This window comes from Amblyomma americanum, chromosome 1, assembly GCF_052857255.1.
Source record: "Amblyomma americanum isolate KBUSLIRL-KWMA chromosome 1, ASM5285725v1, whole genome shotgun sequence".
NCBI lineage: Eukaryota > Metazoa > Arthropoda > Arachnida > Ixodida > Ixodidae > Amblyomma > Amblyomma americanum.
In genome coordinates this window covers 531,678,465-531,705,657 of record NC_135497.1, presented here as the reverse complement: position 1 = coordinate 531,705,657, position 27,193 = coordinate 531,678,465, and the positions used below count along the sequence as shown (strand labels likewise).

General features: G+C 46.0%; 1 protein-coding gene across 1 annotated transcript in view; it reads right to left on the bottom strand.

The window, feature by feature from the left end:
- The window catches only part of LOC144107624 (uncharacterized), a 147,612-nt gene that overhangs the window by 107,685 nt on the left and 12,734 nt on the right, over positions 1-27,193 (bottom strand). Inside the window, exon 2 of the mRNA XM_077640728.1 lies at positions 9,707-9,768. Coding sequence (XP_077496854.1) covers positions 9,707-9,768 — 62 coding nt within the window. The remainder of the gene's footprint in view (positions 1-9,706; positions 9,769-27,193) is intronic.

The window sequence follows — 27,193 nt, the reverse complement described above, 5'->3', positions numbered from 1 at the left end:
CAACCAATAAATTCCATCAGTCACTTGATTAGTCACCTACTTACGCATATAGGCAACTTTATTCTGTGTACCAGAATATTTTCAGATAAACTGAAAGTTTCAAGCGTCTCTTTCATACACAAGGGAGGTGATAGAAATGATATAACTAATTATAGGCTAATTTCGGTCCTACCAATCTCCTCGAAAGAAGTTGAACAAGTTATAAAAATCAGGCTACTAAACTTCTGCAAGCGAAACGATATCATCGCCGAGCAGCAATACGGATTCCAGAAAGAGAAATCTACTAAAATGGCGCTAATAAAAATTAAGCACAAGATAATAGACAATTTTGAGCAGAAAATATATACAATAGGTGTTTTTCCAGACTTTAAACATGCATTCCATTTCATTAAGCAACATATTTTACTGTACAAGTTATATGATGTGGAATTCGAGGAACGGCTCTCATATTAATAAAAAATTACCTCTCAAATCTTCGCAAGTACAAAAATATTACAAATGCAAAGTCCAGCTTAAGTCAGATACATTATGAATTTCAACAAGGATGAATCCTTGGGCAGCTCGTAATCCTGCTTTATATAAATGATATAATTAACGCCCTCTACACCAGAAATAATACTGTACGCCAATGATACCAATGTATTCATCTGTGGACAAGATCAAGAAATGCTCCAAGTAGAAACCAATACATGGATGACTGTTGGCTTCCTTAATATGTTTGTCAAAACGAGCCCCTCACTTCATTTGCCTTGTCTGCTAATAGCTTAAGGGGGTCTCGGTTCTGGCAGTCATGATGCCATAGGTAGCATAAGAGGGCTCTCGCACAGTTCCCGCCCTCGCCGTTAGGTGACGTTCTACGTTACACTTGCGGTATTACAGGACGTGCTACGTCCACCACTATGTACGAGGGTAGCGCTGGTGAACACCTTCAAGGTTCGCTTACACGCAAACATAAATACCCACGAAAGCAGTAGATTGGACAGCCGTCGCCGTAGCTCAGTTGGTAAGAGCACCGGACGCGATATTCGGAGTTCGGATCTCACCGGTGGCATGGTTGTTTTTCTGCTGCTTCATAAGTAATTCTCTTTAAACTAATTGATTGGCATTAGATATTTAAAAAAAATAGAAACCTTCCCCTATGCACCTTGGTTTCGGTGACTGTTGGGTTCCTTAATATGTTTGTCAAAATGAGCCCCTCACTTCAAATATATATATATATATATATATATATATATATATATATATATATATATATATATATATATATATATATATATATATATATATATATGCGCTTCGCCTCAGTGTATTGCAGTCGTTATGGAGTGCGCGAAAGAGACGCAACAACGAAAGAACGAAGTGAGGAAGAGACAACGCGCTCAAGAGACGCCAGAAGAGCGCGCCGCACGACTCGAGAAGCGTCGTAACGAAGATACGGTAGAAGTCGTGCCACGTCCGGAGTGACTCTTCAGCTGTGGAAGAGACCGGTTTGAGTTCTCAAGAACAACGGAATGAAACGCTGTGTAGACGACGTTTTCGAAGCTTTCGCAATTCAACTAGAGATAACCAGTGCTAAACCCCATCCAATTTTGGTTCACGCCCTACGGAAATGTACAATACGTTATCTGAAGATATTTTGCCAACGATCGCACGGACGAAGGCTGAAGGGTGCAGGCGTGCGCACTTTGCGCAAGCGATGCTGAATAATGGAAGACATCACTGACACCGGCGCTCCGGTATCGATCGATGCAGCGAAAATCGCACCATCCACGTGCACTTCGATCAACTTGCATCTGTTGCGGGAGTGAAAGGAGGATTTTCGGCACGGCTCGTGACAGCACCATCCCCTCCAGACGCTGCAGCTATCAGTTTTCCGAATGAGGTCGGGCATAGATGGCAGAGGACGATGGGCGTCGTGGTCGGGGTGATGAAGAGCGACGACGTTCTGGTGACGGCGAGCGGTTAATGGGAGGGGTCTGGTCTTCGGGGCTCGAGAAGTGCGGTTCAGACGGTGAAAAAAGCGGCCAAATGGGCAGAGTCCAGATAGCGGCGGTAGGTAGACGTTAGAGGGCTTTGGCAGTGTCGAGAAATGTGGCCAACCCCAGAACAGTTAAAACAGATGGGCCTTTCATTAGATGTCCATTCATTGATCTGGGTTTTGGCGGCGGCGAGGATAGCATGAAGGCCGAGGGTTGAGGACCAGAGGAACGCGGCTGGCATATCTCCGGAACTGATTAAACACTCTAGTTTCAGGCTCATATTTTCAGACCTAGATTTCAGCACACTTGTTTCGCCCCCCTGTCCCTGCCGTTCGGTGCGTCCAAGGACCTCATCCTTCAGCTCGTGGCACCCTGCGTCCCGGATGTTTCATGGACCGGGACTCAATCGCTGATCGCCTCATCCACCGTTGCGGCAAGCCCTTCACCTCCGTCTTCTCTATTCAACCATTTTTCAAGCCCACCGTCATCTACAGCATTTCAACTTCCCTGGCGACCTTCTCGTTCGCCATCGGGATGATCCCCCTGCGGCTCCGGGTAGTGTGACTAAGTAGAAGACGACGAAGTGTGCAGTGGCGCGGGCAGGACTGCTCGCGCCAGGCAGTCCGCCATTAAAATCATTCTGTAGCCACCTGTCATCTCACCTCATTCATCAGCTTGCCGTCACTTAACAATTTTATTTGCAGGTAAGCGAACAGTAACCGAGAAGGGTCGCCACATTTTGTTGCAAATTTTTGATTAGGTGCTCACAACTGCTTGGCGGATGGATGAACTTTGATATGCCACAAATTTATCCCTGTGTCCAATGAACATGAAACTGACAGGAGGTCTACCTGTACCTGCCATCGAACTTGATGCCATTGTTAACGCTGCTGGCAGTCCGTTAGCGAGCATCACTGAGAAAAACGGCAAGGAAGTCACCCTATCGCTGTCGCAGCGGTCGTTACGTTGATGGCCCAATCTTGAAGAGAGCAAGCAGACTAATTGATCAGAAGATCAGAATATTAAGAGATCTACACACTGAGCCACAAGGTCTGTCCCCGTGGCCAAAGAAAGCAAAGCTGAAAGGCGAAGCTGATGCCATCGAAGATCTTCAGTCGAAGATGATGTCATGATTTATGCTGCAGGTAGTTCTTTATCAAGTATCATTGAGGAAACCGAGCTGAAAAACGGGCCGTAACGCTGTCGTCTGTGGCGATTTTTTATATTTTGAGAGTTGTTGAAACATGTATAAAGCCACGGAATGACTTCATTGGCCTAACGTGTAGAGCGCAAGCAGAATGTATGCACCGGAATATCAAATGGCATAGGGAATGTCAAAGGACATTGTGCCTCAAGGCATGTCCTCGCGGATACTGAAACTGAACCTGCCAGGCGGTACATTTATATCTAACGTAGACATGATTCCATGGCTCATGCTGCTGGTAGTAAGTAAAATGTATCACCGAGGAAACTGCTGTCAAGAAAGTCACCGCATTGCTGTAGTCGTAGCTGGTGTTTGACATTCTGAAAGGCTTTGCAGGTTGTGTACAGCCACAAAAAAACGATGTTCGTCAAATTGCGAGGAGTGCTAGCAGAAACCTGTATCCCTGAAGGATGTTTTCGTTTTTGCATCGCCCCGGAAGGTCTGTCCCCGCGGCCACTGCAGCTGAATCTCGAGAGTGGTCCAATCATATCTATCATCGAAACTTATTCCTTGACTGGTGCCGCTGGTATTCCTTGAGAGAGCGTCTCCGAGAAAACCGGGCTAAAGAGAGGCACCGTATCACTGTCCAGTTTCGCGTGGTTTCACCTTCAGAGTGACGTAGCAGCACGTGTGCAGCCATAGGTTGAGTTCAATGGCCAAATCGCGAAGACAGCAAGCAATACCCGGCACCGTTGAAGGATGTTTTGCATTGTGCTTCATAATTTTTTCCTGTGCCAGCAGAAGCTTACATCGATAGCTGGCCCCCTTGTAGTTACGTCCGTTAGCGAGCATCATCAAGTAATCGGTGTAAGAAAAGGCATCGTTTCGCTGGCGTCTCTTATCGTATTGCTGTATTGAGCAGTACTAACGCATATGGAAGGACAGACCAAACGCGTTTCGACCAGATCACGAGGAGCTCAGCAGAACCTGCATGGATGAAAGAGCAACTTTTAGAATCTGCAAGATGTTAAACGACTCCACTAGATGCGAAACGTGCCAGTGCTCACTAGAGCTGAAGCTCTCATGCTGTCTACTTATATCTGCCATTTATATCTGCTGTCTTATATCTACCAAATCGCGACGAGTACAAAAAGAACTTGTACATAATATCAAACCACAAAGGACTGAACATCTTGCAGCATGATCTGTACCCGTGCGCACTGAAGGTGATTCTGAAAGGTGCTGAACTTCAATTTGCCATTGAAGATGATGACAAGGTGGATGTTGCTGGTAGTGTACGAAATGAACATCACCGAGGAAGCCTGGTGGAAGACACGCAGCCTGTCGCTGTTCTCATTGCCCGGATTTGATGGTCTGGAAGGCACTGAAATATTTTTAGAGCCGCCATAGGAGGCTTTTGTTGGAGAAATCGCGATGAGCGCACGCAGAACCTGCATCCCGGAATCGTGCACGTGTCGCAACATGCCCAAAGGTTCGCCACTGCGCAAACTGGACGTGAAGCTGACAGGTGATCGACTTACACTATCATGGAAGATGTTGCCATAGTAGATGCAGCTGGTACTTGGTAATCATCACCATCACCAGCAGCCTAAATACACCCCCTGCAGGGAAAAGGCCTCTCCCACATCTCTCCAATTGACCTGGTCCTTTGGTAGCTGCGCCCACCATATGCCTGCGAACTTCTTAATCGCATCCGCCCACCTTATCTTCTGTCGCCTCCTACTACGCTTGCCTTCTTTTGAAATACACTCTGTTACCTTTAAGGACAAGCGGTTGTCTTGAATTCGCATCACAAGCCCTGCCCAAGCCCATTTCTTCATCCTGATTTTGACTAGGATGTCATTAACCCGCGTTTGTTCCCTCTGCCACTCTGCCCGCTTCCGGTCCCTTAAAGTTACACCTATCTTTTTCTTTCCATGGCTCTCTGCGTTGTCCTTAACTTATGCTGAACCCCTTTCGTTAGCCTCGACGTTTCTGCCCCGTAGGCGACTACCGGCAGGATAGAGCTGTTGTAAACTTTCTTCATGAGGGATACAGGTCAACTGCTATTCATGATCTGAGAGAACCTGTCATATGCGCTCCAGCCCATTTTTATCCCTCTATTTATTTCCTCACCATCCGGCTCAGCTGTCACTACCTGCCCTATGCAGACGTATTCCTTCACCACTTCCAGCACCTCGCTGCCAATTGTGAACTGCTGTTTCCTTGCTAGACTGTTGCACATTACTTTGGTTTTCTTCATGTTAATTTTTACACACAGTGTTCTGGTCTGCCTATATAAATCATTGATCATGCTTTTTAATTCATCTTGGTAATCAAGCGTCCTTCAAAAAAAAAAAACCCGACTGAGGAAAGGCATCGTAGCGCTGCCGTCTTTGCGAGCGTTTGATATTGTCACCTAGTGGCGACTGCAGTCCGGCGAGCAGGAAAACAGCGACAATGGCTTCCAAACAAAGATTGTTATTTGAGCTGAACTTCGCCCGCAAGGAATTGTATGAATAGGCGATGGCGTAGAAACAGGCGTGCTCGGCGGTAATCGAAGAGAATGCCAACCGCTCTCGGCCGTCCTAAAATTAAAACTGAGAGCGAACTATCGAGATTCAGTTTGCAAAGTTACCACAACATTCTGGAGCAACGTAGAGTCGGCTCCACCTGGACGAGATCAATTGAGATACATCTGATGGCGTCTTTCATCAAAAAGCAATAAAGCGATGCGAGGGTAGCTTTGAGGAAATAGTAAAAACTGTAAAGATTGGCGGCATTGCTCCACTCTCTAAGAACCATTGACACGATGCTTTAAAGCAGATAAAGCGACTAGAAACAAATGAAACGAACTGTGCTCAATATGCACCGAGGAAGGAAACACGGCGTCTTTTAGCGCACATAATAGGGCTTTAGACGTACAACATGCACAACTTCTGATCGTACGCGGTGTCGTTTGAATAAAGTCATTTCCTCAGGAACAACTTAAAATCCAATTCACGTAGCCGACGAAGCGCATAGTACGGGCCCAAATAGAGGTGCAAAAGTTTTTCACTCAATGGACGGCGGCAAATGGCCGTCCAAAACCAAACTCGGTCACCTGGCTTGTATTCTTCGTTGCGTCTTGTAGGCTGTGGCGTCTGGCGTCGGTCCGCTGCTGGTCTCTGATCCGCAGTCAGGCAAGTCATCGAGCTTTTTCTGCTGGCCGGAGGTAGGCAGTGACGCCGACGTTATAATCTTCGATGACACTGGGCAGCATGCCGTCGATGGCAAAGCCCTGCAGCCCGATGCTACTGTACGGGTAGTGGGAAAATGTGTGCCCAGCATAGCCATAATGGTAGCACACCGGGCGGTTGTTGGGAGTGCTCCACTCGTCGCATTTCCTTTGGACTTGCGTCGCTCGTAAGGTCTGCGTGCGGGAGCTAGGGGGGTTCTTTTAGAGCAGCTTCTCGTCGAAGAAAGCTTGGGGGATCTCGTCGGGCCGGAAGACTGCCGAGTGCGGCGGTGTAGTTCAGGGCGTCAGCTTCCGTTGGTAGCGGCGGTGTCAGGAAGCCAAGCGCATGCTGTAATTGTTTACGCATGATGTACATGAGCGACGCCACCTGAGTTACTGCGTTGGCAATGGCTGCAGTAGCCGAAGTTCATCTCGAACAATTTCGCGTATCACATTTCGCAGGTTATCCCCTCTTGCAGGGAATTATCAGAGGGGCTTGCCCTCAGAACTTAAAGTGGTCGGTTGTACTGACGGGTCCGTGCGTAAAGCGCCTTTTCGGTGGTAGAAGCTTCGACCACGAAGTCAGCTACGGTTTTTTAAGGATTTGGTATCAGGTGAGTTTCTTTTCTTGAATCACCTTAGGGCTGGCGCACCTGAAAAGGACTTTCATATCCTCCACATACGCAGTGGCGCTCTCGTTTGGGTGTTGAATTCGTTCGTAACTGCTACTGAATATCCGCTCTTTCTTTCTGTACGACGCTAGAAAATGTTCCCACTAAGTGCTTCTTCAAGGTCGCGAAAGTCGTGAGGGAAGGTTCGTGGATTTAAAGCCACGCTTCAGCAGGGCCGTCCGTTGTAAAATAAACGTTACAAAGCTTGACACTGTCGTCTCTCAGCGCTGCCAAATGGTCGCACACATTCAGCCAGTCTTCTACATCTTCGTGCACATATTCGTGGAAAGTCGGTGGCCCACGGGGCTGGCAAAGTACGATGGGCTTTGGCTGTGCACCACGTTTTATCGTGATTGGCACTACAAAGATTCGCGGCGATATTCACAGAGCCTCTGAAGCATGTGTACACAACCGTATGACGTCTACGTCTAAATCGCGAGGAGTCCAAGCCAAGTCCAAGTGACATCAGAATTCGAAACGATAAAGCGCTATACATCTTCTAGCAAGGACAGGCCCTGTAGCTACAGAAGTTGAAGCTGACAGCCGATCCACTTTAACTGCCTTCGAAGATAATTTCATGGCTGATGCTGTTTGTCCTCGGTAAGCGATCACCTAGAAGCAGACAGGGCTGAGAAAGGCAGCGTATCGCCGTAGTCTTCGGATGTGTTTAATATACACAGAAGCGTTGTGGCATGTGTATAGCTACAAAAACGCTTCGATAGAAATCTTGGAGGAGCGCAAGCAGAACTTGCTTTACAGGATTGGCACTTTAGATTTTTCTGCAATGTTTGTCTCCGTGCCAACTGAAGTGGAATCTGAATAGGCGGTAATTTCATAACTGCCCTCGAAGAAGATGGCAGTGTTGATGCTGCTGGTACTCCACAAGCATCCATCTATGAGAAAACCGGGCAGAGTAAAGACAATATAATTTTGTTAATTTTGTGGCGTATGATAACCTGAGAGGCGTTAAAGAATATATTGTGCAACTGGTGACGTTCAGGCTATCACAGACGCCGTAGTGGAGGACACCGAATAACTTCTACCAACTGGTGTACATTACCGTGCACTTACAACGCACAGAAAACGGGCCTCTAGCATTTCGCCTCCATCGAAATGCGACCGTCGCGGCCGCGATCACACTCGCGCCTTTCGGGTCAGCAGCAGAGTAGCATAACCACTGAAACACGGCGGTGGCATTCTTTGGTTGATGGTGCTGGTAGTCAGTAAGCGAGTATACTTCAGGAAACCCGTGTGATGAAGGCACCGTATCGTAATTGTTTTTATGGCGCTTGATAATATGTGATGCGTTGAAGCATATGCAAAGGCACAGGGTATGTTAATGGCGAAATCGCGAGCTCTAGTAGACCAAATAGAAAAAGATATCAAACTGTAAAGCGCTATACATCATGCAGAAGGGCCTCTCTCTTTGGACACTGAAGGTGAAACTGCCTGGTGGTCCACTTACGTCGGGCCGTCCAAGATAATGCATGGTTGATGCTGCTGGTACTCCGTTAGCGATCATTTGCAAGGAAACAGGGGTGAAGAAAGGCATCCTATCGCTGTTGCTTTTAGCCGGGATTGATATTGTGAGAGCCGTAGATGCTTATGCAGAGCGTCGTGCTGATGCGGATGGGCGAATCGCAAAGAGGGCGAGCAGAAGATGCAGCGCACAAGGATGAGCGTTTTGCATCATGCTGTAATGTTTGGGATCATTCATAAAAGGTAACTGTGAAAGACAGGCCACTCATATCGGCCATGAAAAATGGTTCATGGTTGATATGGCTGGGTATTTCATACGTGGTCAGCTACGAGAAAAACGGTTTGAGAAAGGCGCCACGTAGCTGTCGTCTTTGGCGGAGTTCGATATTCTGAGAGGTGTCGAAGCATGTATAGAAGCACAGGATTACATTGAAGGCCAACTCACCAGAATAGCAAGATTTTGCATTACAGAAGGATGAGCGCAATAAATTCTGCTGCAGAGGTGTCCCTTTGATAACTGCGCGTGCCGTTTGAGGTAGTTCAATTATATTTACCATCGCCGATAATGTGATCGTTAACGCTGGTGCTAGTCCGTAAGTGAGCAGCTGCGTGCAAGCCGGGCGGAAGGAAGCCATCTTATCACTCTCGGCTTTGGCGGCGTTTGATATTCTTAAAGGTGTCGCAGCATGTAATGAGCCACAGGAGGACGTGGAGTTTCCCTGCAGCGTGTGCGTTGTGGAGGTCCACATCTTACCCGGAGCGACGGCGGATCGAGCTGTCGCGTTTGTCGTCAATCAGCAAACAGCCCGCAAACGGCGACCAATAGGCAATTTGTCAAGGACATCACAAACTGAGCGTTCGCGCACACGGACAAGCGGGATATCAGATTTGCTCTCGCAACTCAGCCTAGTTTCTTCTCCTCCGAGTGCATGACCTGCATTGGTTTTTCCTTGCACAGCAAAGTGCCAATTTACGACGGCAAGCAGGCAGCGTTCCTGCTATCTCTTCGAAGTATTGTACCCTGTTCAGGTGCAGCAATAAAGGGAGGGTTAGCGTGTTGTTGAAAAGAAAACGTAGGAAGGACAGAATGCTAAGAGATATTTTGCAGAATGTGTGGTCAGTATTACGGGGAATAGAATAAAATTTCCGTGTTTCGAATTCATTTTCTTTGCGCACTTTCGGAGCCGCTTTATAGACGTAGGAATTATTAGCTTACCTTCAGCCATGGTAAATTTTTCTTTTTCAGTTGGCATCTTGATAACTTTTCGGAGGCGACCCCTGCGACGACATAAAATAGATAGTTGAACATCATTCATCAAAGGAACCGCTGTTGTCAATGCAAGGAACGAAACCGGTGTGCAAGCGCTTCAATGGCTTACGCGTTAGCTTGGACTTCAACCCTGGATGTTTTCTCCCTTTTGCACATCAGTTTTAGAAATTTTGGCTACATCGGAACACACGTCTAAATAGTTTCGGCCCTGGGTAACAGCTAACAAATGCTGGCTAACAATTCTGAAGTTTTCCTGGTGCTTGGTAAAATGTGTTTTTTTTCCCAAGAGGAAGAGCAGAGGCAGAGGGCACAGAAATTAGCTTCAACGATAATTGTTGAAAGGCTTCCTCTCTCGTTAAATGTGGTCAAAAAAGTCAAAAACCGCCCAGGAATTATATATAGCCATGGAGGAGAATTTGCACAGAGCATGCATTATCTCACAGCTGGCTCCAACAGTTCTATTCGATTATACCGCACTCCAAGCTCAAAATCACCACTCTCCTATCCCGTTCGCTAGATCCTCTTTGATATCAAATTCAATCTTCATTTTTCCGTGAGGATATTTATGAACTGTCGGAAAAAACTGCTACAAGTGACAACTAGAAATAACAGCAGCACTATACATAAGAAAGCAGCTGACATCACATCAAATTCCGCATCGGTACATTTGTAGATAAAACCACAGAAGCACTCAAGTAAAGAGTATACGCATCTCAGAATAATGACCCACATATACCTCATGCGCAGTTTAAACCATACACAAGCATCATTATATAAGAGAGCACTAGGGAACAAGCAACAGCAATAAGAGGCATACAAGTATAAACAAGAACAAGCAAAAACAGTACAAAAAGAGTAGCTCACTTGGCTCCCGTCCATTTCCCACACAATTATATAAACGCAGCAGAAAAAAATTTAGACGGCAAAATGCGGTAGCATCGCGAAATTTTACCTCGTAATAATAGCGTCTTCAACCGTTTTGCAGAATGGCGTTAAACGCTTATTTCAGCGTTAACAAACTTTTTAAACAGAATTAGCATATCGGAGGTTAATTCAAAAAGCGTTTCGGCGGCTCCAGTTCCTTGGGTGAAAACGAGAGCATGCTACCTACAAAACAGCGCAGAGAACAATTGAACAGCCACTTCAGGAGGTTTTTACGGACAAACTGCATAATCAAAATCGACTGCTGCTTCCTGAGGCCGATATCAAGATTCCCTTTTCAACAGTTTCCATACCATCATATAGAGTGTCCCGTGCAGCTGAACGCCTGCCCTATCATAGTATCCAATAACCCAATAGAATCAACACAAAACTGCTAAAGAAAACCTGACAGCATACAGCTTTCCTTCTCTCGCTCATTTCGCAGCAATCAGTTCACACAAGTTTGCCGGAAGACGAGATCTGCTTACAGAATTCTGGTATTTAAATATGGGGACAGATCGTTTCCTAATAACTGCACGCCTATTTCAGTGACCTGAATAAGTTTCAAATTACTACAGCACGTTATCTACAATAACATTATATCACATCCTAAACAACTTCCTTTATAACAACCAGCATGAGTCCCGTATACAGTTGCGTCAGACCTTTATATTCGAGTTATTAATGAATGTTGACAAGCATTCGACTCTTCCGTGCATAATGACAGCACTTTTATTGATTTCTCGAAAGCTTTTGATCACATGCCTCATAATCTCATGATGACAAAAACACGTAACGTGCACCTGGGTCAATATTGTTACGTAGCGGGGACGGCAGTCTGGTATTCTAGAAAACAGCGAAAGTGCTTCTGAAAGAAACTTATTATGGGGCTTACTCACGCCCACGATGACTGAATGAGTCTGCGGCGGCAAAAGCAACGACATAGTCTTGTGTCACGAGTGCCATCGACATTTCGATGAAATATGGAACAGTGCTGGAAGTGCAGAACTAGCTTTTCTTAAAGTTGATTTTAAAAATTTGAAAAAGGCTATCGAGAAGTTCCAGTCACATGAAAAGAGCAAATTTCACTTGGCCTCCGTCAGCCCAAACTTGTCTTGCCAGGGAGGCATTCCTGTTTTGCGTCTCCTTTCGCAGCAATACAACAAACAGCGGGAGGAGGCCAGGACAGCACTTCGTGTCATAGTTAGCTCGGTGCGCTACCTTTGCCGCACAGGGCAAGCTCTTCGAGGACGAGGTAAATGTGATGGAAATTTGCTCGATTTGCTTGGCGAGAGGTTGGAATATGTCCTGCTCCTTAAGACGTGGATGACTAAGAGAAATAAATGGGTGAGCGATGACATGCAGAATGAGCTTAAAGAGGTTATGACCTATAGTGTGCAACGAGAAATTACAGAGGACGTGAAATCTAGTCTATTTTCTGGTATTATTGCTGATGGAACAACCAATATAAATGGTGACGAGCAGTACACCTTCTGCGTGCGGTGGGAGCAGAGTGAGAATCTCCAAGTTCGGGAAGAGTATCTCGGCCTGTATAACGCGTTCGACAGTAGATCTGAGACCCTATACTCCGCCATCAAGGACAATGATTTTGCGCCTTGGCCTGGACTTTCACTGTGTACGAGGCCAGTGCTTTGATGAGGCGGCGAATATGTCAGGTCGTTTTTTGGGTGCGCAAAAAAGAATTAGTGATTATGAGCCATTTTCATTGTATGCCCAGTGCCGTAATCACTGTTTAGATCTGGTACTGCAAGAGGCTAGCAGGAGTTGTGACATAATTGGGAGCGCTCTCACCGCCGTTAAGGACGTTTCTCAAGCAGTCCTGGACTCTGAGATGCGCAAAAGTGTTTATGGTAACAGTACTTCCTACAGGGCGCGAGTCAGCTGTGGAGAGTGGATGAAGGCCAAATAACTTACTACCGCTTTGCCCTGCGCGGTAGACCGTTAGAGTCAAGTCGTTTCAATGACTCGTTGAGAATTACGCCAGAGTTCAAGAGACACTCAAGAGCTCTTGCAGAGACCAGGTTCAGTGACCGAAATCAGCAAGGCTATTTTTAGAGGTTACTATCGGCCTTTGCAGAAATTTGAAACATTGTTAGGTATCCACGTTTCCATAGCCTACTTTGGGCCTTGTGCAGAATAAGCAAGGGCTTTCCAGAGCTCAACATATTGCGCCGCAGGTGCAAAAAAGGCAGCAGAGGCTCTCTGCGAGGCGACCTCCCAGTTGCGCTCTGAAACTGCGTTTGCGAGGCTGCGGCAGTACACGTGCACAACAGCAGCGCGCCTAGGCATGAAGGAACCTCGTATGTCAAGGCCGACAAAACTTCCTGCGAGGTATGAGGCGACAGATAGACCTGTCCAGCCAGTTGCACTTGACTTTAAGGCCGCGCTACGCAAGGAGTATTTCGATACTGCCGACCGAATCATAAGTGAAACAAAACAGCGTTTTGAGCAGCCGGGCATGGAACAGCTCGTAAAACTAGGACATCTTAACCAGCGCCGCTGGAGGTAGTCGGTATACAGCAGATGAACTTGAGGCGGCTTTTGGAGTGCATGCAGTTCATTGTGACTTATGCAGACTCTCGGCGGAGTTTATGCTATTATCAACTCTTCTAAACAGTGCTCTTCTACCAAAACTGTGGACATTTTGGAGATCCTACAAAGGGAATCGCAATACATTCGCGAGTTTATGGATCAGGTCTTGAGGTATGTTCAGGTTTTGTTTTACATACCGGCGTCTGTCGCTTCTGGGAAACGCTCTTTTAGTGCTCTGCGCAGAATCAAAACGTATTTGCGCAACCGAACGGCTCAAAAGAGTTTATCGCATCTTTTGAGTTTGCATATACACAAAGAAAGTACGGCGCTCCTAAGTTTAGACGACGTCATATGGGAGTTTGTGAGCAGAACAGCGGAGCGAGCAGCAATCTTTGGTCCCGCCTAAGCACCTAGAAAGACCAGCACTGTCCGAAATATCTGCTGCTTGCGTGCATTATTGGTAACTGCATACATGTACTGTAGCGCGTTTGCTTATATTGCGGTATTTAAACTATTTCGTGTTGGAGTTTTGTTCAGGCGCGAATGCCTACATATGTAAATGAGTCAAGTGTGAATAAATATGTGCGCACTGAAAATTCATTGTGTAATTTTTTTCTAGTTAATACCTTTTAATATGCATTATCTAGCGATAAAAGAACCACTGGATAAGGAAAAAAATTTTTCACGAAAATATGTGTTCTCTCTCGAGCCAAACTTGGATTTTAATAACTGGACAACTTGGTACATAAAAAAACAGGTAAAAAGAAACTTGTGCGAGCCCCCCTCCCCTCACTGAAATTATACTCCCGTCGTCCCTGGAGAATTGCATCTTCTCCCAAGAGTAACATTGGCTGTAAAAGAATGTGTTCAACATAAAACTGAGTAAAATATTTTTAATAAGTTTTCAAGCAATGCACAAGAGTGTAAAATGTTATTAACTGTTAGCTCATCTCCACATTTTTCAAAAACAGGTTTGTCTTGTTTTGTCAAAAAAAGTTGTGCGTGATGTGTGTGTGATGACATAAAATAACTTCATGACATAAAATACAGAGATGACATAAAATAACTTCAACGAAATGCTCCTGGAGCAAACGTGATGCCATTTACCTAGAACTTGCTTTATAAAATGTAATTTGTTATTTACCTCGTCCCAGGACGTCTGCCATTTTTCTCTTAATCTCTGTTGTACTAATTTGATGCAATCCTTAAAGGGTATACTCACCTTCCTTACTTCCTTGCCACGAGCTTGTGCAGCGCAAAAATCTGCTCTCTCGTTGCTTTTATTCCGACATGACACTGGACCCAGCACAGTTCTATGTTTTGCATTTGAGTTGTCGATGTTGCTATGTTGTGTACGATGCCACCAAGTAGAGGGGAGATTTCATTTCTAGAATGGAGATCTGTAAGTACACTGAAAAATTCTGTGCAAATAATAGCGTTTTTGAGGTTCTCGCTTAACGTTTTTTCGATCGCTAAGCGTACTGCACAGCATTCCGCAGTGAAGATGAATGCGCACTGGGGAAGTCGTGCTGTTTCCTTCGAACTCCCTCCCACCACTGCGCTTCCTACGTAAGCATCCGTTTTTGTGCAATCAGTATAAAATTCCGTAAAACTACCGCTTTTTTTCGAGGGCAATGAATTCTTGTATTATATGTTGTTGTTCAGTTTGTTTCTTCAGGAAGTGTGCAAGCATAAAATCGCACATTGCTTGGAAATTGTACCATGGATGTAGTAAGTCTTGTCTCTGGGCAAAACCAGGCAATGTGTTATTATGCCAATATTCTCGCAAATCTCTTCAAACCACAAAACAGTGGCCTGGTAGCATGGGGTTTGTTAAAGACTATTCTAAATTAGCCCTTTGTATCGATGGGGCAACACAGATAATTCTGCAGTGAACGGAGTTTTAGAATGTATGAGCATGTCAGCATGATTCTTCGGTCTGTAAGTGATGGTTCCTTAGTTTCAATATAAAGACAGTTTATGGGTGACGTCCTGTATGCACCTATGCAAAATACGCATACCTAAATTATGCACTGGATCCAGGCCTTTAATATACGATGGTCTCGCTGAGCCATAAACTATACATCCGTAATCTAAGGTCGACCGAACAACAGACCGATAAAGTTGTAAAAGGTACGTCCTACAAGAACCCAGGCGTTTTGGGAAAGTACATTAAGTATGTTCAACGATCCGGAGGCGCTCTTTTTAAGAGCATTAATATGAGGTAAAAATAGCAGTGTTTTGTCAAAAAGTAATGTCTAGAAATTTTACTCCTTTTTCACAGGTATATCGATTTTGTTTAGATGTAAGCTGGGGTCGGATTGCAGACCTCGTTTTAGTGTGAACAGAACGCCCACTGTTTTCTGTGTGGAGAGCCGGAATCCACTTTCTCTGCCCATGTCTCTAGTCTGTTTATTTTTAACTTTGTCTCCCGCATGTTGCTACTGTGGAGGATGTGCAAACTATTTGAATATCGTCGACATAGACTGAATACATCATCGACTTTGGAATTATTCTGTTAATGGGATTCATATTTACAATAAACAGTTTTGCGCTGAAAATACACCCCTGAGGAACCCCTCTTGAACGAAGCTCCTAGAAAAGGTTAATCCTGGGCGTACTTGAACTCATCGGTTCGACAGGAAATCATTGACGCAGTTGAACAGTTCTACATCCTGCCGCGGATACCTAGGTAGCATAGGTCGCGGAGAATCCCAAGCTTCCAAGTTGTATCATAAGCTTTCTCCATATCGAAGAAGACGGCGAGACAGTCCTGGTTGTCTATAAACGCTTCTCTAGTTGTGTTTTTGAGACAAACAAGGTGGTAGGTTGTTGAGCCTGCCTTTTTAAAACCGCATTGATGGAAGTTGAGAAGTTCGCGGGACTCAAGGACAAATATGTCTTATATATAGGACACTTGCGAATGATTTAGCGAGACAGCTTGTAACTGCTATTGGCCTACAGCTTTCAGGTGAAATTGGTGGTTTCCCAGATTTCAGGAATGGCACTATGACGGCTCTTTTCCACTCCTGAGGTATTTTTCCTTCTTTGAATATTTTGTTAAAGAAAGTCAGGAATGCCTTTAGAGCAGACTGTGAAAGATGGGCAAGCATTTGATAGTTTAACTGGTCGGGTACTGGAGCAGGTTTTTTTTGCCGGAAGACAGTACTCTATTGATTTTTTGGAGAGGAATTAAATTGTTGTAACTTGGTTTGCACCTTCACTTGTTGGAGGTCTTTTTCGACTATATTTTTGTATGTAAGGAATGGCTGCGTATATAGAGACGAACTGAAAACTGCAGCGAAGTGTTCCTCCAAAATGCCTGCCTGTTCTTTTATGCCTGTTTGTGTACCAGGTGTTATCAAGAAAGGAATTGGGAAAGGTGGAAAGGTGCGTTTAATTTTTGAACCTGCTCCCACTTTTTTTGATGTCATTTGACTGTTTAAAGAAGAAATAAATCTTTGTCATCAGGTTTTCTCTGCACCGCGATGGACGTACTAAGCTTTGGCTCTTGGTTTCTTAAAATGCACGAGGTTCTCTTGTGTTGGGTACCTACAAAATTTACCTCAAGCACAGTTTTGTAGTTTTTTGGCTCCCTACAGTCTCTTGTCCACCACACTTTGTGGTTCCGTCGCACCCCTCCCGAAGAGTGGTGAATACCTAACTGTCCGGCCGTTATAATACAATTCGCGAACTGTTCATTTACTTCAACAATGCTCAGATTTTCTACATTTTTTTCCAAAGTGGCTTCTGCTCTAAAAAGTTGCCAGTCTGCTAAATAAAGTTTCCAACGACGCGGCTTTGTTGGGATGATTTTGGGTTGGCATATTAATTTCAATAATACAGGAAAATGATCGCTACCATATGGGCTCTCAATGACAACCCATTTAAAGTTGTTTAAAATACAAGGTGAACTAAAATATAAATTTAGGCACCTCATTTTCCCACTGCTTGGAGAACAGTAAGTTTGTTTGCCTGTGTTCAGGAGGCAGACATTTTTGCAGAGAAAAAAATCTTCTAGAATCCGGCCTCTTGGATCCGTTTGTTCAATCCCCAAAACGAGGAGTGAAAATTAAAATCCCCAAATAAAAGCTATGGCTCCGCAAGCTGTAATAAATGTTTCTCTATGTCGTGAATTGTGATGCTTAGGCGGAGTTGAATGCACATGGAACAGATTGTTAGAGTTTCTAAATGAAGTACAATTACCGCAACTGCCTCATATGAGGTTTTATGTCAATTTTCTAAAGTTGTTATACCCCCCTGGACCACAATAGCAGCGCCTCTAGTGATCCTGCTTGAATTCTCTGGGTCACAGCCAAGGACTTGATACTTTTTAAGAATGTTTTTTTTTCTGTGGTGCTAGGTTAGTCAGCTGGAGACACGTAAAGAGCGCTACCAGGGAGAATGAATTTAAAATATCTGTCACGTCTGTGTACAACTACAAATGCCATTAACACTAGATGGGGATCAGGTTACAAAACGCGGCGCGGTTAGTGAGCCTTTTGGACCACTTATTCGGACTTTATCCCTTTTTTTCGACTCAATAGAGCTTTGCCGCCGCTGCAGCGGGGCGAGGGGGGAGCTGTGTTCATCGCATTCGCGGATACGCTGGACGAATGTGCTGAACGCACAGTTGTTTTCATGTTGGGGCTCTCCATGTGGGCACGGGCCGTGGGGCAGGCCGACCTGGAAGACTGCGCGGACTGTTTTGTGGGAGGTGGCACAGAACTACCTGCGGCTACTAGGGGCACGGCTGGCCCTGCTCCAGGCTCAATGTTTGTGAGCTGTGCAGGTACCGATGGCCGCTGTGATGCTGTGCCCTCTATCACCAGAGCAGAGTAGGTTTGGCTCTGTCGCAACGAGAGTCGTTTGGGCGCTTCTCTGAATTTTATGTTTTCTTTAACATTGAGTGTTACTATTTGCTTTTCTTTTTTCCAGACTGGCCATGATCGTGAGTTAGACAAATGGCTGCCCTCACAGTTTACAGAAAGATGGAATTCGACATGATAGTTTTGAGCGGAATTGTCGTTGGAAGAGCATTTAGCGCAGGTCTGTTTGCCCTGGCAGCTAAGATAGTCGAGGGCATACTTCTGGCATTTGTAGTATTGACGGGGGTTTGAAATGTGTAATCTCAGCTTGATTTTGGTGTATCCGGCCTTTACAGAATCTAGAAGTGTGCTTGAAGCGAAGATGAGGACTATGTGCTTTGTTTGAGTTTCTTTATCATCTCGTCTGATTTTATTGTTGTACACTTTTGTAACATTCCGTTTCATTAGCCGTTCCGAAAGTTTCTCCTGACTCAAGTATCTTAGGTCTTCATGCGAAATGACTACACGAACGGCATTTAATGATCGATGTGGGCTGACTTGTACAGGAATGTCTCCAAACCAAGCGAGTTCTTGCAGTTTCCCATGCTGTTGGTTATAGACAACGTCGAGTAGAAGGTCCCCATTTGCTAGTTTTTTTTTTACTTTCTATTTGTGGCCTATGGTGTGTGTGAGTGCTTTTGTCCCTAAAAATGGTCAAATGACTGGCAGTTTTCTCTTCATGGTTCGAGTGAACCACGCGAAATCAAGGAAAGTTATTGGCATTCTTTGCAAATTACCTTGCTGTCATGTCGGTGCGCCCTCTTCTCAGAGGACGAACAGAAGAAAGGAACGAAGTAGCCATAAAATACTTTTGTTGTTCGGTCATGGTGCCAGGCACCCACCAAGGAGCCCAACCAGTAGAAGGGGTAGGTACTTGCAAGCAAGTCTTGCCCACGCCAGCTGTACACCCCCACTATAATCAAATATGACGCAACTCAGATTGGTTGGTCACACAAGATTAACCCTAGCCGCCAATGAAAAGGGAAAAAAACAGAGAAGAGAGAAGGAGACAGGAGAGTTGTAAGGAAGAGATAGGAAAGTGAAACGCGGAGGGAAGGATAGGAAAAGACGACTGCCGATTTCCCCCGGTCGGGTCAGGTCGGAGGTGTCGTCTGCAGGACGCTGTGGACAAATTGGTGTATTACCTGTGCCGAGAGGTCCTAAAGGTCTAAGCGCTTGTTAGCGGCTAAACCACCAGAATCCCCTTTTCAAACGATAACAGCGATGCCACGCACGGCTAAGCGCGGGTGCTCGGCTCCTTGGTGATGCACTGTTCGCCATCATCTTCCTGTGGGGGAGGGAGGGATGGTGTCCCTTCGGACGCTCAAGAATCCATGGTGTCGCCACTACCAACGATGGATGGATGGATGAAATGTAGGAGCGTCCTCTTTGAAACGGGGTGATGGCATTTGCCTCCGTGCTCAGCTTTTTTGTTTATTTTTGTTTAACTGTGCTGTAATTTGTAAAAATTCGCCGTTTTCTTTAAATACGTGTTACTAGGCTTTTAACCTTACGTCACCTGTCTGCATTGGAGTCACCGACCTCTGCTTTTGAGTCTTATGAGAAGAGGCTGGAATTTCTGTTGCCTGCACTGGAGGCGATATGAATTTCATTATTATTTAAGGCTTATATCTATCTTGGTTATTTTGAGGGGAACTGGACAGGTTATATTATAAAGATTTTGGACCTCGCTTGACAAAATTAATGTAACGATTGACTACAAATACATGTTTAGGAAGGGCCGATCTACAGAGGTGTCCTACTTCTATTCGGTGAACAGACAGTTCGAAATATAAATGCTGGTACTCTTTTTCTAGGTCAGTTCATGGGTTTTAGCAGTTTTTAACAGCCTCAAAATACTGCTGTTAGGCATGCTACCACAATATCGGAAAAAAGGGCGGCTCTCAATTCAATTTTAACATCTGAAGGATAGAGTTCAATGCATCTGTATAAATATTGTTGAGCCTTCTTTACTACCTACCACTTCTGCATATTGAGCACATTAGTCAGCTGAATTGTTTTTATTAAGGTGACTATAGTACTGTGCTCTTTACCGGTCAAAGTGAAAGTGATTTATTCGTTTAATGCAAGAGAACTGTCGAGAAACTTGCGCGGTGGTTCCAGTCTAACCACACTACAATTAATTTATGAAAACAAAGCATACACCATTAACACCAAGAAATTAAAAATTCACATGCCATAACTTGATCAGTATTATGAATTATATCAAAAGCGTAGACGAGCGTATGGATCCTGGTGTTACTCTGGAAATTCACCTAAGCTGGTATCCTCACTTATATTACGCATACTAGAGAGAGGCGGTAGGTTTCTCACCCCCTCGTGGGCAAGTGGACGAGTTCTTTTTCGTAGCAGGAACGGATTGACGTCGGCTTTTCTTGTGTTGGCCACCTCTAATGTAAGAGCATTAAAACATTAATCTCTCTATATTGTTTTAAACAGAAAAACTTCAGAGGAAGATTTGGCCAGACTGATTGGAATGATATATTTGATATTAATACCTTAGAATTGCAGATGGTAAATTCATACCGAAGTGCTGAATATTTTGTTTAGATTCCTTTCCTGTTAGAATTCACCAAATACCGAAAAATCTCGCTAGAAACGGATTACTCGAGATTTAAATATGAAAATACTCCAGAATTGGCTGGACCAACTGCTACTCAAAAATTGTGACCCACGTTTTAAGGAGCACTTAAAACACGTTACATGGGTGAGAGCCCAAGAAATTTCGAAATAACCTATAAAGCGAAGACGAAATCCTAAAAGGGACTTTTATCTATGTATTTTTCATGCATAGTTCCTACAAAGCCTATAAATTATGGAACAAAAATCAACGAAATACTAAATACAAGAAATAGTTCCAACCGCATTGACAGCTATGTAATGGAGATCAAAGTAACGCATGCCTTGGAGCTTGTAGATGGGCTTAACAGTTTTTTCTTAAAATAGAAACTTGCCAGTGCTCAATTGTTCTACCAATATTATGCAAATAATTTTTAATAGGAAATTTCATTAACCAACCTGTGCCACCAAAATAACTGAGTCTATCAGATTCTTATAAACAGTCGTATCAGACTTATTAAAGATGAGATTATTCTCATCTCGTCGGCGCGCTATCGCTCAAAATTTGAAGTTTGCGCGAGCTACATCTGTACACATGAGAGGATAGAAAATAACTTAAAAACATTCCGATAGCTGTTTACGAGTAAATTAAAGGTTTCCAAAAAATTATAACTAATCGAACTGATAATTGCCCTCAGATACATAACTAAATAACTGAATATTTTCACGTAGAGGTGACGGTAGTAAGAAAGACAGTGGGAAGAGCTTCTTAAAGATACTGTTTAATGGGCAGACGTGCGCCCAAAAAGAATTGAATGAATCGGAGGCGGAGTAGCAACCAGCGTTCTCGGCGGTCTTCGAACAGAACGAACGTGCTCAATTTTAAGCTGCCAAGCAACCATTGAGATACGGTCCCAACGAAACTCCAACAGTCTGGATTTATTTGCAAGCAGTTTCGCGCTACCGCGACAATTCGAAATATGTCTAGTCGCATCTCGCATAACAAAGAAAATAATAAAGCCGCGTGCCAGCGGCATTGAGCGTGAACAAGCACACAGTACAAAGTATCGATGCATTACTCGCCTCTCAGAGAGGCTTCCACCCGATGCTATAAAATAACAGTTAAGGTGATGAGAAAAAATAAACACGGGCCCTATAGATTACGTTCTAATAAAGGAAACAGTGTCATTGAAAGTTATAATACGGCTTTACACAGACAGCGTGGACAACTGGTCGTGCGCGGCGTCGCTGGGAATATCTCATTCCATCAGGAATGACTTCATAGTCCAGTTCACATTGTTGATGAAGAAACTTTTACGGGCCGATATAGCAGCGCAATAATTTTTCACTGAGTCCACGCCGGGGAATGAGCGGCCACACCCACACACGTTCCCCAGCTTATAGTCAGTGTGACGTCGGCGTAGACTGTGGCGTCTGGCGTCGGTGCGCTGTTCGTACTTTATCCGTAGCCGGAGAAGCCGTTGGGCTCCTGCGCATTGAAGGTAGGCGGCGAGGTAGATGTCTTCACCGATGGCAGTGAAGACATGGCGGCGAGTGTGCTGGTTGCCTCCCTGGTTGCCTCCTGAGCAACAATGTTGTACGCAAAGACGACATAAGGGTGGATGGCATCCAGGTGTTGTGTTCGGCGTCCTAAAACATGTCGATCATGTCAGCGACCGTTCTGTTCAGACGGTCCGTAAGTCTTTTGGTTTATGAATACTATGCAGTAGTTCACCGGTAGCTCGTTTGGTTGTACTTCAGATTGGCTTGGATACGCAGGGCCGCAAACACTGTTACCTTATCCGTGATGAGAACTTCTGGGGCTCCTTGGCGCGAAAAGATCTGCCGAACGAAACATTCTGCAATCTCCGCCGAGTTCCACTCGTCAAGACTATTGCGTCGATGTAGTGGGTCATGTAATCGGTCGCCAGGATGATGCACTTGTTGCCCGATGTTGAAATCAGAAGAAAAAAAAACCAGAGCGATCTATTCTAATGGGTTTAAAGGAGATAAGTTGGAGGTGGTATGGGCTTCAGTAGTCCAGCTGGCCTGTTGGGAGGCGTATTTATTTGTTGCTTCTCACGGTATATTTAGACACATCGTGCAACGCCGGCAGACAGTCGTGACCAGTAGTATTTATTTTTTGTTTGTTCTAATTTTTAATGATTTGTCTTGCGAAGCCCTCTGCAGAATTTTTTCTAAGCTCTGCTGAACGAAGGGGAGCTGCGCTCTATTATTGATGGTAACGTTCTTGACGACGATACCTTTTTGTAGACAGACAGATGGCAAACCACGCTCGAACACTGCTGGGAATGAAGAAGTGTTGCCTTCCAGATACTGGGCGGGATACTGTAGGTCAGGGTCGGAGCGTTGGTGGTACGTGAAGTCAGTGGTCCTTATCGGTCCCAAAAGGCGTCTTCATCATCCTCTTCAGGCGGTTTGTCGATAGAGGCTTAAGGCAGGGAGCCAGCGCCGGTTTGCTCCTGGAGGCGCAGGCTCCATCAAGCGAGACGGATGGAAGGTTCCTTCAAACGTTCAAGCCAGCGCAGTACGTAGTGAGAGCTGCCCACTTTCAGTGGTCGTCCGTTTAGGTAGGGGCGGAATTTTGACGTATTCCAGACGATGGCAAGGCACTCATTCTCAGTCGTCAATAGTTAGCCTCGGCCTTGGACAGGGAGCGGCTAGCTTGCGCGAATACTTTTACCAGTCCGTCCCTTTTCTGCGTCAGCATGAATTTCAGTCGCGTCATTTTCACTAACGTGTCCGAAGCCTTGGGGGACAGTGAAAGACGCTGAAGTTTCTTGAAGGAGTCCGCTTGAGGCGCTTCCCATTTAAATGGCATGTATGCCTTCCTCAGTTTGGTCAGAGGCTCGGCTACGCGCGAAAAGTTACGAAAACGTCGGCAATACGCGCACAGTTCGAGGAATCTGTGTACAGCCCCTTTTCTGTCGGTGGCAGAAACTATGCAATAACAGCTGTTTTCTGCGAGTCTGGGTACACATTTTTGCGACGTGGCTAAGAAACCGCAGCTGTTCATTGTCAATGTGTCACTTCTCTGCTGTAAAGGATTCCCGGACGACCTGATTGCTTCCAGCACTGTAATAATCCTTTTCGGGTGGTCATCAAAGTTCGAGGCGAAGACAACGACGTCAACTAGGTATTCGAGACAAATATGCCACTTCAGACCTGCCAGTACTTTATCCACAACTCGTTGGAACGTCGCTGGCTAGGAACAGAGTACAAATGGCGTCTCCTTGCACTGCAATCGGACAACTGGTGTGATGAATGCGGTCGTCTCTCTGTCGCTTTCACCGAATTCGATAAGCCAGAAGCCGCTCTCATGTTACAGCCTTTGCCAAAAGTAACCAAGCTGTATGGTTTGCTTCTCATTCGAATAGTAGAGCCCTTACGGCTTCCTTAAACAACAAAATGTTTTTGGAAGGTGAGGACAAGGGTTCTGCTTACCATACAGAGATTTAGGGCTTGAGTGTTGGTATAATAGCGTCAATATACAACAGAAAAGCAAATCGTTTAGCCTGGTTACTTTAGGCAAAGACTGTACATTCAAACGAAGAACCGGTCCACTGTGTCGTTGATGCGGGGGACGGGGTAGACTTCCGTCTTCGATATGTCGTTCTAGCGGCGGTAATGGACGCAAAACCAAAGCGTGCCGTCTTACTTCCACAACAGAACAGCCGGTACTGCCCTGGGGCTTTTCGATGGCTGGAAAATGTCATCGGGAACCATTTCTTCCCCTTTGGTCCCGTGTTTCTTGGCGTTCTCTCGGCGACACACTTCAGGGGCTCTGGTGGAGACAATGGTTTGTCCGTCGGTTATAATGCAGTGTTTGGCAAATGATGTTTGTCAGACCTTTGACGACGAAAAAAGCACTCGCCGTAGCATTGAAGGATGAATGCCTGGTTTTAAGGCGAAAGCCTTTAATGGCTCATACTCGTGGCCACGAGCCTGTCAGTCCGATGTCACGCTCTTGCGCCATTGGTAGTTCACTGCGAATGTGTGAGATGACGCCACCGGAGCTCTCGCCGCGCCCGTGCCAGACGCCTCACAGCTGTCGACCGAGTCGGGTGCCGCGCAACCTGCCTCCTAGCGTTCGTTTCAATGGAGTGCCAGAATTCGGGCAAACGCAAGCGTACTACTTCCCCAGCTACACAGCTACAGAAGACAAATGAACGAATGCATAGGCATCGGCTTAATGCTTCGTTTCGTCCGTCTGTTCGCGAAATCCGTCTTGGAAATAAGACTGTGCGGCTAGCCCGTGCCCCCCCCCCCCCCCCACCCACCGCCACCGGATACGGGCCGGTGTAGTTTTGGCTACTAGGCTTCGTTCCTGTGCAACGCCACCAGTGGGGATGAGTTGGCCGGGGCCCAAACTCTGGGAATGCAAAACCCCATGGGAGTGGCAGCGACTCCCAAGCGACTATTAGAGCCAGTCGCGCCCGTGAGGTCCGGTGCCTGAGCGGAGGCAGGCCTCGTTATATTATAATGCTGCACCCACAGAATCCGGCACGGAAGGCATGTCAGAAGAATTTAAGGTTTTCAAATACATGCAAGTAGCCTCTGCACGTTGGCGGGTGCGCGGCTGGCGACTGACGCGCCAGTTTCTGGCTATGGAGAGCCCAGGTCCGTGCAGGGGCGCTCAGCAGCCAGGCTTCTCGGAATCAATACCCTCGAGGAGGCAGCCTCACGGCTCACCGCGCAGCTATTGGGGTCAATGCGGGACGCCGAGGTAGTGGTGCGTAGTACGACCAGTGCAAAAACCGTCGATGTTGTGGAGTACCGGTGGAGTAGGCCCGGGTCATCTCACCCTAAGCCATGTTCCTGGTTTGTGGCCCGGTCAGCCAAGCCTTGAACACTCCCTCCTCATTAGGCCAGGAGCAAGGTAGGGGAGGAAATAAGTGCATGGTTGGTTGGTTGGAAGTACAGGTGAGTCCCCCCAGAGGGTTTAGGTCATGGCGCCGATGGCCGGAGGCTCGATAGGCTGACAACCTAAGCCTCTACTGGTTGGATCACACCACACATACTTCCGGTGTCTGAAGAACCGCGAAAAGCACTCGACGGATAGTAGCCTGCAGGTACGAAACAAACCCTCAGTCATAGAGCCCGAGGTAGCTGCCCCCGAGTTAGGTTTTCCTCTCTCCGGCGGTCGGGGCCCGTTGCGTTTGTGGGCGGTCGGGCATCCCGTGAGTGGAGCCGCACCATTGGGCAATCTCGACCCTCTCTCTGTTCTGGCCAGACAGGCCAGCAGTGGAGTCGAGACAAATGAAGGATGAGAGCCAAAACTCGCTGTCCCCATTCCCATCCCAATTCCCATAACCCGTCATCCAACCCCTTCCGCTATGTCCCAGGGGAGATCAGGGGAGTCTTCCCGGGCCCACTCCCCGGTTGTTGTTCGCTATGTAGCTTTTTACCCCCCCCCCCTCTCTTTATTTTTTTTCCACTTTTCCCTCCTACTGGTGCGAGAAGTATAACAATGCCTTCGGGCACTTTCATTTACTTTAATACTGGATTAAGCCTACTATATACATCAGTGGTGCGGGCAGGGGTATGCCCCTGCCTTCACTCTTATCCTTCATTCTTTTTTTGTTGCCCCAACCTAATATATGTCAATCAAATTACGTCAACTCGATAAGAAAAAAAGGCGAGATTCAACGACCATCCACTCTCTCCACAGTCGAGTATGCTAATGACTATGCTACTTTCTGCCAGCGCATATGTAATAAAAATTCCGTAGTTAACACCTTAACCCCACAACAGTGGCACAAGCAGCAACACCGGGCTAAAGGCTTTCGCCTCACCGCACTTTAGGTCAACAAAGTGTCCGCCTAAATTTTAAGCGCATTAGCTCTTTCTCATCATGTTTCCAGATTTCGTGGCCTGCTACCACCTTGAGATCATAGCGCCATCTGTGGCAGAAACTAGAAAACAGCACATCTCGCATTGATACTTGTAGCGCTATCTACAAAAACATTGTAGAAACAACCACATCCCGCGTGCCAATGGTGACGTCACGGTCCAATGTGGTGGATAGAGGTGGAACTGTGTGAGTATGACGCCATGGAACGAAATGGCGGTAGAGTTTCGGTTTCTCTAATCCAAGTTGGTGGCAATTAAATTTGGTAAAAACAAAAAGCTTATAACGGTAACGAAAACTGTACCGTTACGGGGACCGCTACATATGCGTACATTCGCTGCTGCTGCTGCGGTTGCTGACAGGAAGAGTGGAATGGAAACTGCATGGGCCTGCCTACTGGATCAAGCCAAGCCACAATCCTCTGCCACGTGCCGAAAGTAGGAGAGTTGAAAGATAGGTGAGCAAAGAAGGAAATAGAAGACGCGCTAATATGCCTCGGGCCGATCACGGAGGCAGTGCAATACCGGACCGACCCGTGCCAGAATGCCTCAAGCACTTCGCTGTATTTCAAAAATTAAGTTTAATATCTTCGGTCCCAAAGTGACCCGTATCTGACATTAAACCAGATAATCAGGCAAT